The 13,354-nt window shown below is 41.3% G+C and overlaps 1 protein-coding gene across 3 annotated transcripts in view; it reads left to right on the top strand.

Moving 5' to 3' along the window:
- Positions 1–213: 213 nt before the first annotated feature.
- Positions 214–13,354, top strand: part of pdlim2 (PDZ and LIM domain 2 (mystique)) — a 34,791-nt gene continuing 21,650 nt past the window's right edge. Inside the window, exons 1-5 of one of the 3 annotated variants that reach the window (XM_038702741.1) lie at positions 217–517; positions 1,908–2,125; positions 2,210–2,277; positions 8,327–8,453; positions 10,341–10,492. In XM_038702741.1, coding sequence (XP_038558669.1) covers positions 8,361–8,453; positions 10,341–10,492 — 245 coding nt within the window. In that variant the 5' untranslated portion in view covers positions 217–517; positions 1,908–2,125; positions 2,210–2,277; positions 8,327–8,360. Of the gene's footprint in view, positions 518–1,907; positions 2,126–2,209; positions 2,278–8,326; positions 8,454–10,340; positions 10,493–13,354 lie in introns of all 3 variants that reach the window. The other 2 variants (XM_038702742.1, XM_038702740.1) reach the window with 2 other exon arrangements.

The following is a 13,354-nucleotide window of genomic DNA, read 5'->3' as shown; positions in this document are numbered from 1 at the left end:
CCAATTAATTGATGTGGCTCTGGTTGGAGCGCGCTGCTCTGCCCTGTGCCGTCAGCAGGTGGCGCGCGGACTCAAAAAGCAGCCCCAGATTGTATATTGGATAAATGGCTCAATTATCCCTGCTGCACCCTCCACTCCTACCTCCTCTCTGAAGCGACACGCCCCGGTGCTGCCTGTGTCAGAGCTTTTATTTTGGTAATAGCACATGGCATCGCGAGCTCATCCCTCCTACTAGTCCCAGTGATACCAGTGCGCGCGCAGCCACAGGTTGTGCTCATACGTGCCGGAGACAAGGGACTATCATCGCTTCACCTCCGCTCCGGTGCTGCTGCATTGACGGAGGGAACTCATAAATCTGCTTTCTGCCTTGTTTTGTTCGCATTTTGGACGCAGGGTTGTTAGGCTGAGGGGAATTAGGACCTTCTGTCTCCTGAGCGTGTGTTCGGCGTTGTGTCGAGGAGCGCGCAGAGATTTAACAGGTGGAGAAGATACCCTAAATCACACTGCACTTACCTTGGTATGTAAACATAGCATTATTAAATGTCTCTCAACGTCCATAAAGCATCTTAGCTAATTAAAGATGGTGGGTTACATGTTTATTTGTTGGGGTTGCTGAGTGAGAGCACAGGCTCGTGTTAAGTAGGTAAGCAGGAGGTGTGCTTTATCATTGGCTTGTAGTTATTAAACCTGACCCATATCTGTTCCTGTGGGAACCTCAGAGAATGCAGTGAAGCCTTGGTAAATTATGATTGATGTGCACTGTTAAAGTGTGCAGTACCTACATGTGGGCTGTTTTGTCTAATGATGCACGAGATAAGGGGAAACAGAAAGTCAGTCTGACTAGACAAACTCCAAACTGTCATTGCATCTGTATTCGGGCAGCGTCTTTTTTCACATTTCAGTCAGGGTGATTTGTGGAGGGGCTGGACCAGGTGTAACCTCAGGTCAGTACTTAAGTCACTTTTAGTACAACTGGTGATGCTGTTATCTTCTTTCTTCCTCTTAAATTGGCCAGTTGAGAGTGATGACTGTGAATTAGCAGGTCCACTGTAGTTCAAGTTCTGAAATTCACTCGTTCTCTCCCCCTTAAACTGTCTAGACGTGGCTGTTCATCCAGTTCACTTAATCTAATTTTCAGATATAAATAGATCTGGCTTGTGGGCTCAGCAGGTGGGCAAGTACTTTAAGGTGTGTGTGTGTATATGTGTGTGTGTGTATATGTGTGTATATATATATATATATAACCTCATTCCAGGAAACCCCACTGTGTACTGTTTGTGTACCTTCCCCATTGTGATCGTGCCTTTCATGTGAGTGCTCTACCTAACCCTCCTTTCACTTTATATTGTGTTTCCTGATGGCTTTGCTTTTTTTTTTTGTTTAGTGAACACTGTGCTGTTACTGGATAGGTTAAGGCTAAAGCCATCAAGGAACCATAAACTAACCACTGTAATTTTGGATGGAGCAAATGCAGTGGCTTTTCAGGAAAAGGGGGGGGGGGGGGCAACTCGTTAGCTTCTAACTCAGGGAAAGTATTATAATTTTTTTGGTTTGTTTTACAATTGCATTGATGTTTTAACTACATTTTAGTCTTCTAGTTTTGCTAACTACTACTGGGCCTATAATAGGCAGCTTTTCTCTGTGATGAACATGTTTTGCAGGAAGTCTGAATGATGAAAGTGTTTTTTTGGCTGTGGTTTTCAGTTTTAGTCGAGGCAGAGGCGTCGCAGGATGGTTCTGACTGTTCTTTATTTCACATTACATCTAATTTTGTAAAAGCAGTTGTTTTGTGAGGCAGAGGATCCAATTTTACAAAAAAAAGCATGCTTCTGAATGGACTGAGGTGTGTGTTTCAAGAGTGTGCATGTAATGAACAAAGTGGCTGTTAGTGTGTCTTTTGTGCAAAGGAACTAATGGTGCATGCAGAGGATGTGGCGAACTGTCCTGACTGCTGAGCAGCAGAGTGTGGAGTCTGTTCAGTGTGAACAGCAGTAACATGATCTCCAGATGATGATGATGCAGCGGGAGATAAGTGGAGCCAGTACCACAGAGTCCTTGTCTTGTTACAAACTATTCTTCACAGTGGCCACAATCCAGTCCACTGTAGCAGTGCTGCAGCAAAGTGGTAAATGAATAACCTGTAATATTAGAAATTGACTTTTTGTACTGTAGTAGATAAGATTATGTAACACTTAACATTATGTTACAGCATGAACAGGAGTGTGCACCCTTCAAATGTGTTCTCACTGAAAAGGGAGTAACCCATGCAAATTACAGGTATGTCTCAGCCTGTAATTATTTGATGACACACGCGTGATTAGCGATATATATAACAATACAGAAACTCATCAATCAACACCCTTTTTGTCATCAATTGTTGTTTGATATTTTCCCATCTCCCTAGTGACTGCGGCTATATCTGATCAACTGGGTGTGCTTTGTCAAATGCCTAGAATGTTATTTCACTCTGCTCAGTCCAGGGAGAGGCTTGCTATTGCATTCTTCTCCTTTTTATTCAGTGGGTGTGTGTGTCCAGGTAGGTGCTGATCTGTCAGTGTAGTGCATGACACACAGGGTAGAGTCAGCAGTACTCGGCATCACTGACGAGCGCTGTGGAAAGTTCACACTGATGTATGGCCACCAGCGAGAGTCTCGACAAGTGTGATTCATACCAGGAATATTCCCCCGCAGCCACAGTGGTTCATCTGAGAGAGCGTTCCTTCGCATCAAAGCTCATCCAGAGCTTTTAGCTGAATGTATTGCATCTGCTATGTTCATCAGTCAGTGTAAGCTTGCGGCAGAGTCAGTACAAGTTTAGTACAATTCGGTGGATTTTGGCCCCGAATTCCTGTAGAAGAAAAACAGTCTCAGTCAGGGAATAGGAGAAGAGTTGATGTAGGTGGCCAGGTTTTTGCTGTCTGACATTTTATTATACAGATGTTTAGTTAAATATATACTCATAATGTAATGCCATTCAATTTTCATGAATGTTTGATTTCCACTACACTAGATATTCTAACGACTTGTTTTTCCCAAATGTTTCATTCCTTGGAAAAAAATGAGGTGTTAATTCTTAGGATTAGCTTTGTTAAGCATAATGACGGTAATGGTTTCCTGCAATGCACACATACTTTTAGCCATTTCATGCCACATGTTTAGCAGGCCATGTATTCTTTCCATCTAATGCATGTTATCAATATTAAATACTAACATAACTGTCCACTTCACTACTGGTTGCCATAGCTGTGTTTTGGTGATCAAAAGTAATGACTCATCACGTGTGAGTCATCATAATCTTTGCCACACTTCAGTAAATTACACACACAGTTTCAGACTTGTGTTAGCAGGTTTCACTCCTCCAGCCCAAACTACCTTTAACTTCATGTTATGGTAAACATGCTAAATTGAAGATTGCACTTCAGTTGGGTGTTATTGTGTGTCTACAAGCCTCAGCCTAAATGACACTTAGGCTCACTGCCCCTGACCGCCAGGGAGTTGTACTTAGGTTTGTAGTGCATGTCTTTTCTAGTTTTCAGTCAGACACAAATAGAAATACCTCGAACACTGTTTGCTGTTACACCCAGATCAAATACAGCAAAGACAAATGTATATTTATGTTACCGAAAGCATTTTTTAAAGTTCTGCTATACATTAAGTATCCTAAACTGAGAATAACCGACAAACTGTTTCATCATGGCATTCAGTATGTCAAAGAGTAGCATGAAATGTCAATAATGTAACGGTCATATTTGTTTTAGCTTAACCAAAATTGAGAGAGCGTCAGTAAACTAAATCTTTTGGTTTTCACCATGAGCACAAAATGTGTTATTGAAAACTTTTTGCAAATGAAACCCTTGAGGCTCTCTGCATGTTTGAGCAATGAGTCTTGAATCCAATGTTCGGAAAAGCTTGTTCTTCCCCTTACATCTCCACATTTTCTTTTGCCTGTAGCAACACTCCCTCATAGATGTGACAAGTTCCAAAAGGCCTTTCACATACAGTACATGACAGGCTCCCTATAGAGACTGAAATACAGTCTGAGTGCAGTGATGCCTGAACTCCTTATGATCTGGTTTAGCTTTTGGACATGTCATCAATCCTGCCACCCCAAAGTGTACTTCATATGCAGGATGGCAGCACTGAGATTTGGGTCTTTGAATGACATGAATGCAGATACTTTTGTAATTCTCAAGCTGCTAATAGCTGAAATTTATAATGGCTAGGGTATCCCCTAAATTTTATTTTTGACAATCAGTTTAGTCCATGTGCTAGTAAAGGTTTTCATTGTAAAATAGTGATAAAATACTTTTTAGGTTTTAGATTTGGTGATCCTCTGTTCCTGTGAGTGGTGGAGGAAACTTGATATCCTCTGCTCACCTGGCATAAACCCCTTGTTAAATGTTGTAAGGACAACCGCATGTAAATAAAAATTCAGAGGTATTTATATTGCCTCACTAATAACTCAGTCAGGCGAGTCAAGTCAACTATTATTGTCATTTATTCATGAGCTGAATATTTTCTTGATTAATAGTAATGTAGAAATGGGAGGAAATTGTGGAAAAACGCTCATCACAATGTCTTGAAGCCCAAGTTGACATTTACTTGTTTTGTAGGACCAATCTCTGCGTAAATGTTTTTTTCAGCGTCATCAAAACGCTAGTGGTGAATAATATCAAAGTGAAAGGATGGTGAGAGCCTGCGGCAGGGCTGACAAACAGCGGAAATTAAAAACAACACATAGTGGTGGTGAGGATAAGTGGCACTCTTCAAAAATTACTATAGAGATAAATAGTTGATGATTAATAATAATTAAAACTCTCAACTGAATGAACCACTGGATAAGCCTGTCTAGGAAATGTGGATGCTTCTTCTTGTAGCCTGTCAAACTTGACAGACGGCTGTTTGTTGGTATGTACAGTAGGAATGAAAAAACCTGTTCATTGTGTTAGTCAGAAGTGAGTATTTCACGACACCTACTCTACCAGATTCCATTCTCGTACTGGTCCCTGCTGTGTCGCTGATGCTGAACTGCGAGCCATTGAAATGACTTCATGACTAGAATTCTTATCATTGTGTTGGGTGTGTTGAATTGAAATGCCAAATTGGCTCGGAGGCAAAAGCAGCGAGATGTCACCAGAACAGAATTCACCTTTTATTTGTATTGGCAGATACCCAACAGTACTTTTGTGTGATAGTGAGGCTTCATCAAACTGTGTTCAGCACTTTGTTTTATGTGAGCTGCAGTACAGTCTTAAAACCTCATCAGTGGCCAATTAAGCCCATGAGTGTGCCACTTATCCTCGCCACCACTACGTGTTGTTTTTATTTTCCGCTGTTTGTCAGCCCTGCTGCATACTTTCACCATCCTTTCACTTTGACATTATCCACCACTAGCATTTTTATGACCCTAAACATGAATATTTACGCAGAGAATTAGCAGGGTGCCCTGTTGATAATGGCTGCTCTATAGGAGAGGCTCATGGAACTAATTGACACCCCCAGTGGCTGGGAAACTTTGGGGCGGCTGCTCCCTGTCATTATCACAACTGTACTTATTTCTGGAGGCCACCGCAATTAAGAGACCCTAATGATGGTGAGCCTAGTAACCCTGCTAAATGGCCAGACTGTTAATAACTAACTGGGTCTGCACTGTGACCCAAACACTGGTGGAATGTGCGGCTGATGAAATGTGTTTGGAGGGATTTAGGCAAGTAGCGTGCCTGATGTCCTAGATCCACTTTTATCCAGAAGTTTTCCATGCTTGCTCCTCAATAACTTTAGAAACTTTGATAACTGTATTATGTAGTCAAGGCTATTGACAGGCTTTTACTACTTTATGGATGCAGTGCTTTGGATCAACCTTAACTTTCAAGTCAAATAGTAAATAAATTTACTTTTACATTTACTGATTTGGCAGACTCTTATCCAAAGCGACTTACATTTGAGGAACAACATACAAGCATAAACAAGGCATCAAATACAGCATGAGATTTACAACTGACAATACTAGTAAGAGCAGCAATAAATACTAGTAAGGGCTAATGGCACATATCACAACAATGGGGGTAAATGGGGAAAGAATTAAGAGTTACTTCTTAGGGAAAGAAGTAAGAGTTAACAAAAAAGTGCAATCAATACAAGTGAATTTCAAGGGGATAGAAGAAGGACACAGGAAGTGTATGTTAGAGGTTAGGAGTTAGGAGAGAAAGTGTTCTCGGAAGAGAAGTTTTCAAGAGTTTCTTGAAGTTGGAGACAGACGCCCTTCCTACTCTGATGGCATGTCCTAGCTCGTTCCACCATTGTGGTGTCACAGATTAGAACAGCTGGGACTGTGATGGCTTTGTGTGTAGGGATGGCAGAGCCAGGCGGCGTTCGTTGGAGCTCAGTGGCTGAGAAGGAACATAAGCTTCTATTATGGAGTTTAGGTACATGGGTGCAGACCCATTAGTCTGTATGCAAGCATTAGTGACTTGAATTTGATTTGGGAGGCCAATGGTAGGGTAATTTAAGACCAATAGGTCCAAATTAAAGTGCAGTTTGCAATGATGTTCTGGAAAACAAGTCTAGCATAGCGCTGTCTCTGTAGAAAATAACAGTCAATTTTAAAGAGTAAATTCTGCATTTACTTTCAGAGGTTGACAGAAGACCAATCTTTATTTGTGTTGTGAGTTAAGCAACAGACCCAGGTATGGGTGTAGACATTTTTCGAGTGAGGCCGTCTACACTTAAGGTAGCTTATGCCATTGACGTGTGCACCTGTATATTACTTGTTACGCTGTTTTCAGCTGAAATAACTGCACATTTTCTCAGTGAAATGAATTTCAGTCACATACACAGCAGCCCTGTGTGTTTGCATTGTGCAGGTGGTGATGTGTTTATGAACCTGTAAGTGCTCATCTCATCATCAATGTATGCCACAGAACTTTGTTTCCACATGCAGACAAGCTTTATCCACAACTACGAGCAGTGTCTGAGTAAACTGGCATCACACATTCTCTGCAAGTGGAGAATAACATCAGCATAACTATTTAAATGCTTTAAAGCATATTATGCTCTGGTTTATTGAGAATGTAGGCATTCAGTTATTGTCAATATCAGTCAACGATCATGTTTTGTAACCCATCTGATTACCCTTTAGCACCTTGCTGATGGGGACATTATAATCCTTATGTCACTGCAAGTTCACCAGATATCCTCGCTTTTAGCACGCAGTATTTACTTGTGATCTTCATAAGCTACAGACGGTAGCGTACAACACCGTCATCACCAATTATAATTTTGCAACATGTAATATTTCGAATATCAGTCCTCACTAGTCATTAAAGATCTACACCCGGGAGTTATGTTACTTGATTATCCGGTCATGTATCTGTGTATGTTTGTGATGGATGGAAATAATTAACAACTGCTTAACAGAATCCTGGAGCCTTAACATATGACATGATAGTCAATGCTGCCTGTCAACTCCAGAATATTGTTCAAAGGAAGTGAAATGTCCCATGTGGAAAAGAGAGGCACAGCAAAAAAGCTTGTGGATGTTTTTTTGTTTCTTCTTAATATTACATTAATGACCTGCAGAAAAATTGGTCCAGAAGAGAGAAAAGAACAATCAGAACTCCACACATGGCTTCACTATACATTGGCATCTACAGTGATTTTTTTTCTTTTAAAACACAAGATTTAGGCTACAGTTTTAGATTCACAACAGACTTTGTGGAAAGCAAAAGCTGTACATTTTTCTGTAAACCCTGACCATACAAATTTTAAATGTCCACTAAGGAACTATAGATTTACAACTGAATTGTTAAACATGTTTATACGGCACTTTCTTATAAACTCTTAAAGGTCTACCATGCTACATGTCACGTCCTATTACACCACTTTAAATATACATTAAACACTGGTCACAGTGAAACACAGAAACGTTCAGCCCTCCCTTGTAGACTGCGCTTGCGCAACTTTTTGTTTGCGTTTATTGTCATTGTCTCAAAGAGCATTTGGATTTAATGAAACTATTAGGCTTTGGCACTTTCTTTAGCAATGTTAGTCGTGTTTCCTTTGATTTCAGATTCTTCCCATTCCGATTTGATGTGGTTACACAATCCATGTCAAGGGGACTTAGGTCAGTGGAAGTGAAGTGTTCCTGGAGATGAAAGGCGGCTTATGCAAATGTCTTCACCTGTTGATCTAATAAGTCTGGCCAGCAGAAACACGTGTCTCTGATGAAAACATTCAGCCATGCACATGTTTATGTCCCACATGTTGTTCACACTCAGTCTCATGTTCACTGGGTCTGTTTTTCCTTTTTCTTTTTTTTGTCTTTCAGGGTTTTGAAGAGTGTGTGCTGACCTGATCACTAAATGGCGCTGACAGTGAACCTTATCGGCCCTTCACCATGGGGCTTCAGGATATTTGGAGGAAGGGACTTCAAGAAGGCCATAACTGTATCAAAGGTACTCGCCGACAGCCACCATATTTTTGAACCTGGTCACACTTTATCAAACCATATCCTCTGTTATTGTGAAAGCACAGCCTATAATGGCATGTCATGCAAAGTCAACTTCCTCCTCACTACGTCTCTTTTCTTGTCTTTGTTTGCGTCCATGGGCTGCTTCATACCCATTTCCTTGACTACTGAACCTGTCAGAATGGAAGTAGATTACATTAGAGGGAAATCACTGATTACAGTACAGTGGAAGCTGAGGTGGGAGATGAGGGGTTCCTGACCCCAGAGTGCAGTATGTGTGAGAGTGGGTTTGTGTTTCTGTTCTAATGTGCATGCATTAACATGTGCATTAGTAAAGTTGTACTTTAGCATGTGCATGTTGTTTTTACTGAACATATTTTCCAAGTCACTGTAAAAAATAAATTAGATGGAACAAGATGGAATTAGATGGAGCGGAAACATTACCACTGTAAGCAGACAGGACACAGTAAACACCACCAGGAAACTCAGACTCATACTAACCTCTGCATGCCAGAGACACCCAGTTCTGCCCACTGCACAACCTGGACCTTAGCCTGGATTTTTCCAGTGAGATTTCCCCAGCAGCTCTGCAGACCCTTAAAGGATAAATTATGGCGAGGAACCAGTGATTCACACAGACTTTGACTTCAAAAGCATTTATTGTTTGCCGCCTCTTGACAACTTATGCTAAAAAAACATGTCTTCCCATGAATAATGGGCTTTAAGTCTGTGATTTTGTTACTGCTGTTCAATAAACACTAGCATGTTTGCTGGTCTCAAATATCAAACTAGTTCTCTGAAGTGACATTCCTGCTGAGGGAGAAACTTTATCACTGAAATTAGTTTGCAAAGCCCAGTTTGAGAAACGGCTTGTCTCCTCCCCAGCAGTTAAGCAGCCATAGGGTTGGGCCATCTGAAGTGGTTGGCGCTGGGCAAAAAGACGTCATGGATGCCCTCTTTTATTCCTCTTGGCCTGAAAGATAGCTTGCCCCCAATTCACTTGGGCACAGGCCTTGGAAAAGAACCCCCAACTGCTCTTAGTTTATGTGAAACCAGGCGTGTCCTGATCAGAAAAGGCACGCACTATTGTGGGTCACCACAGCAACGCTTAATTGTCTCTCGAGTGGGCCCACAGACATGGCACTTCTGCCCTTTTGCATGGCTAAACTGACAGACAGCCTGTTGACTGGCATTCTCTTTACATCCATTTTTCCTCTAGAGATGTAAGAATGCGACTTGGATTGGCATTTTTGCATTCTTTTATTGCCTCTCTGTTTTTAATTGTAAGGCGAGCGCTGTTTGTGGCAAATGTCGTACTTCTCTCAAGTTTATGCAGTTGCAGCGTCGACCTCTACATCTTGCCTTTTGTTTTAGTAAGCCTGTGTGTTTGGGTCTGAATGCCTGGGACAAAGGAACCAAGCTGAAAGTGTTTGCTAGGACGTTTTGGCCCATTAGTGTGGAATTCCCTCTGATGTGGTGGTATAGCATTGGCTTTGACATGTGGTCAGGCTGGTTGCAAAGGTCAGTTCCAGTCAAACCATCAAGTAGTGTCACACTAATGACTTTTCCCCGAGGGTGTCATGAATCTGTCTGCTGTGGACCCGCGTTGCCTCACTCCATGTGTGTGAAACGCTGTGGCATCTGTAGTGTTATGAATTGTTGAGAGAGACAGTTGGATAAAGGAAAAAAAAGTGTGAAGCTCATCAACATCTTATCACATTTACTCATTTGTCGATGCAGAATGTCAGCCACTGACAAATTGTCCACACAGCCATAAGATGGAGAGCTGTCTATGCTTTCCTGATAGTGTTATGTTCCGAGCAGGACCTGGGGCCAGGAAGACCTGACTGGATCTCATTCCTCTGTTCAACAGGTTAATGGTGGCAGCAAGGCAGAGAAGGCAAACCTGCAACCTGGTGACATTATCTTGGAGATCAACGGGGAAAACACGGCCGACATGCTGAACGTGGAGGCCCAGAACAAGATCAAGAATTCAAAGACCCAGCTGCAGCTTGTGGTGGAGAGGTAAACTTTTAAAATAAAAATATTAATATACTTTAAAAATATTACTGCTACCATGACTTGTAGTTTTATTTTGTGTATATGTTGGATATATAAACATAAAAAAAATTACATTACAGAACCATGCAACCCTCTGCAGCTTCCCCATCTGAATATCTTCCCTAATTTTTGTTGTTTGTGCCAAGACCACAGCTGCCCCAGCTTCAATCTTTCTTTACACTGTTTTAAACTTTATCATGCAAGCACTGTACAAACAAAACAAGTGATTGTAATCAGGGGAAATGCCAGCATGAATGAGAGCCACACAGTTCCCTTCCCTGGTCCATCTTAATAAACCCTGTTTTGAAATTTGCCAAGACCTTCTTTGGATGACAGGGAGTTGGCTACTAAAACGGTTTTCCTTTGAGTCAGGATTGCTCTTGGCGGGCATTTTGATCAAAAGTTCACCCTAAAATTCTAATTTCTTGTCCGTGTTGCCCCCGTCACACTCTTACTTAGACATTCTCTCTTACTGTGTGTGCACACACATACACACACTCACGCACATGCGCTTTCACATACTTCCTCCTTGGATGTCCTGCGTCCATGTGAGTGAATTTTTCCCTGCTGACCTCATGTCTCCTACCAAGCCAGAAACAACACCATTACTCCTTGCTTGCCTAGGACAATGCCACTGTGTAGTTCTGCCATGTCTTTAATCCCACTCAGTGGATTTCAGCACCAAAACAACTTTGTACCTCACAGGCTCCTGTCTTAATGCCACCCATCAAGCGTATTACCTGTTTGAATTACAGTCAGACAAGCTCTCAAAAGCTTTATTAATTGGGTGGCACAAATCTGTAATGTTTGATTTGTTCTTTGCTTAGTTGAGAATGCTCCCTTTTTCTAGCCCCAACATCTGGTTGGCAGCTTATTCTTTTCAAACCAACAGTGATATGGATACTAGCTGTCATCACACAGATGGTGTTGCCCACTGGAAGAAGCTAGCACCAGCCCATCCTCAGAATAGAAAATGTTGTTTTTAGGCGTGTATGCAGAGGCAGAGGTTTATTGGTGCATCCAACGACATGTTCATCCTAGACTTGACTATCTGGGACTATTTTTACATGACAAAGCAACCACACCATCACTGTCTTGTCATTGACCCTGGGCTTTGTTTGCAGCTCCTTGTTTGGTATTTATTGTGCTTTGATGCCTTGCGGATAGGGGTGTGACGAGAAACTGAACCGACGAGATTCAAGATTGGGTTCTCAATGGAGACGGAACAAGATTTTAACACTATTTTTAAAAAATCTTTAATGCTGAATTATGAAAATTTTGAGCATTAAACATTTTATTTCCTGAATTTTGATGAATTATTCTGCACCGGTTTATGGTGATTTTTATTAATTTATATAAAGAAAAACACAAAATTCACGTGACAGGTGAAAATTTAAACTCTATAGCCAAACTATAACAGAATATAATGCAGTGCACCTCTCAGTCATTCTGTGCTGCTTTCAGACCCGTTTCTCCTGTAGATCAACTTTTCTCATATCATTGCTGCTGAGTCATGATTTAGTCACCTCAATGATAAATTATTAAATTTTAACTTAGTTATAAACTCCTGGACTTTATTAGCTCCTGTGTTTCAGGAAATTTTCTGCACATGTTCAAAACTCGCTGGTAGTAACGTCCTCCCCTTCAGACCGTTTGGGACTTCATACTGCATTTGAAACTGAAAGTAAATGAAACACTTTTGATAAGGCAGCAATCTCACCCCAGATCTGCACACACGGTAACTTCTGCAGCTCCAATAAAGTGCAGCTCACAGTTCCAAATAGCAAGACCGCTACATTACCGCGGGTTACGCTGGTGTCAATCAGCTGGGCGGAGTTATCAGTTATATAGTTGTATTTCACTGCATGAGAAAATTAATGTATAGCTTGACAGCGTGTGAAAAATGTCACTTGCGTAAGTCTTGTGAAACAGCTTTTTACCTGACGTGAAATATCGTCACAATTTAATCTCACGAGATCTCTTGCAGCAAGATCTCGTGACACCCCTTCTTGCGGATGATGTCACGTCAACCAAAAACCTGTGTCTCTCTCTCGAAGAAAGAGGTGTGTGTGTGTGTGGGGGGGTAAAATTCCACAAAAACACACAAACCTCCAACCCAAAAAGACCAAATACCTGAAAATTTGTCAGATTCATAGTTTTGTTAACTTATTCTTTGATCAGAAATTTCCTGATTTTTAAAAAATGTTGTCAATTTTATTTAGGCAGAGGTCTTGTGTGTCTACTTGTATTTGAACAGCAGTAAATATTTGAGAACTTTGACTTATTTTGTCAACTGTTCACTTTGGCAACATTACAGAAACCCAGCACTAGTATAAAAACATTTCCAACATTAGCCGATATCCCATAAAGCAGCGGCTTGCATGGTCCTAAATGCTGGTCACAGCTCATTACAAAGTATGTGCCTTTTGCTTCTTATGGATTTGAATCCTTTTGAACTGTGGTCAGTATTAAATCTTTTTTTAATATTTCCGTTCTCAGAAGACTACACACTGATTTGCTCACCGACCTATAAAATACGTCTCATTGTCTAAAGACCACAACATCACATTCTCTGGTGTTTTGAGGTACATGGAAGTTTAAAGCACGAGGTGAACATTTTTTCAGCTCTGCAGTTCCTAATTCAACGCAATGAGTTTTTCAGGCCTGCCTCATTAATATCTCCCCTACAGGAAGAAATGTCTCAAGGCTGCTGTATCAGTTTTCATCTTCTTGCCATCCCTCTCTTGTACACAGTATGCGGAGCCTAGGCCACGAGAGGTGTGTTTCTGGATGATTTACCACAGGCATCCAGGCCTTCCTGTGTGC

The sequence above is a fragment of the Micropterus salmoides genome, unplaced genomic scaffold (assembly GCF_014851395.1).
Source record: "Micropterus salmoides isolate LMB-PRFRI ecotype aquatic unplaced genomic scaffold, ASM1485139v1 Ms_hic_scaffold_7, whole genome shotgun sequence".
NCBI lineage: Eukaryota > Metazoa > Chordata > Actinopteri > Centrarchiformes > Centrarchidae > Micropterus > Micropterus salmoides.
Note: the sequence above shows the minus strand (reverse complement) of the source record. Positions and strands in the feature narration are given on the sequence as shown.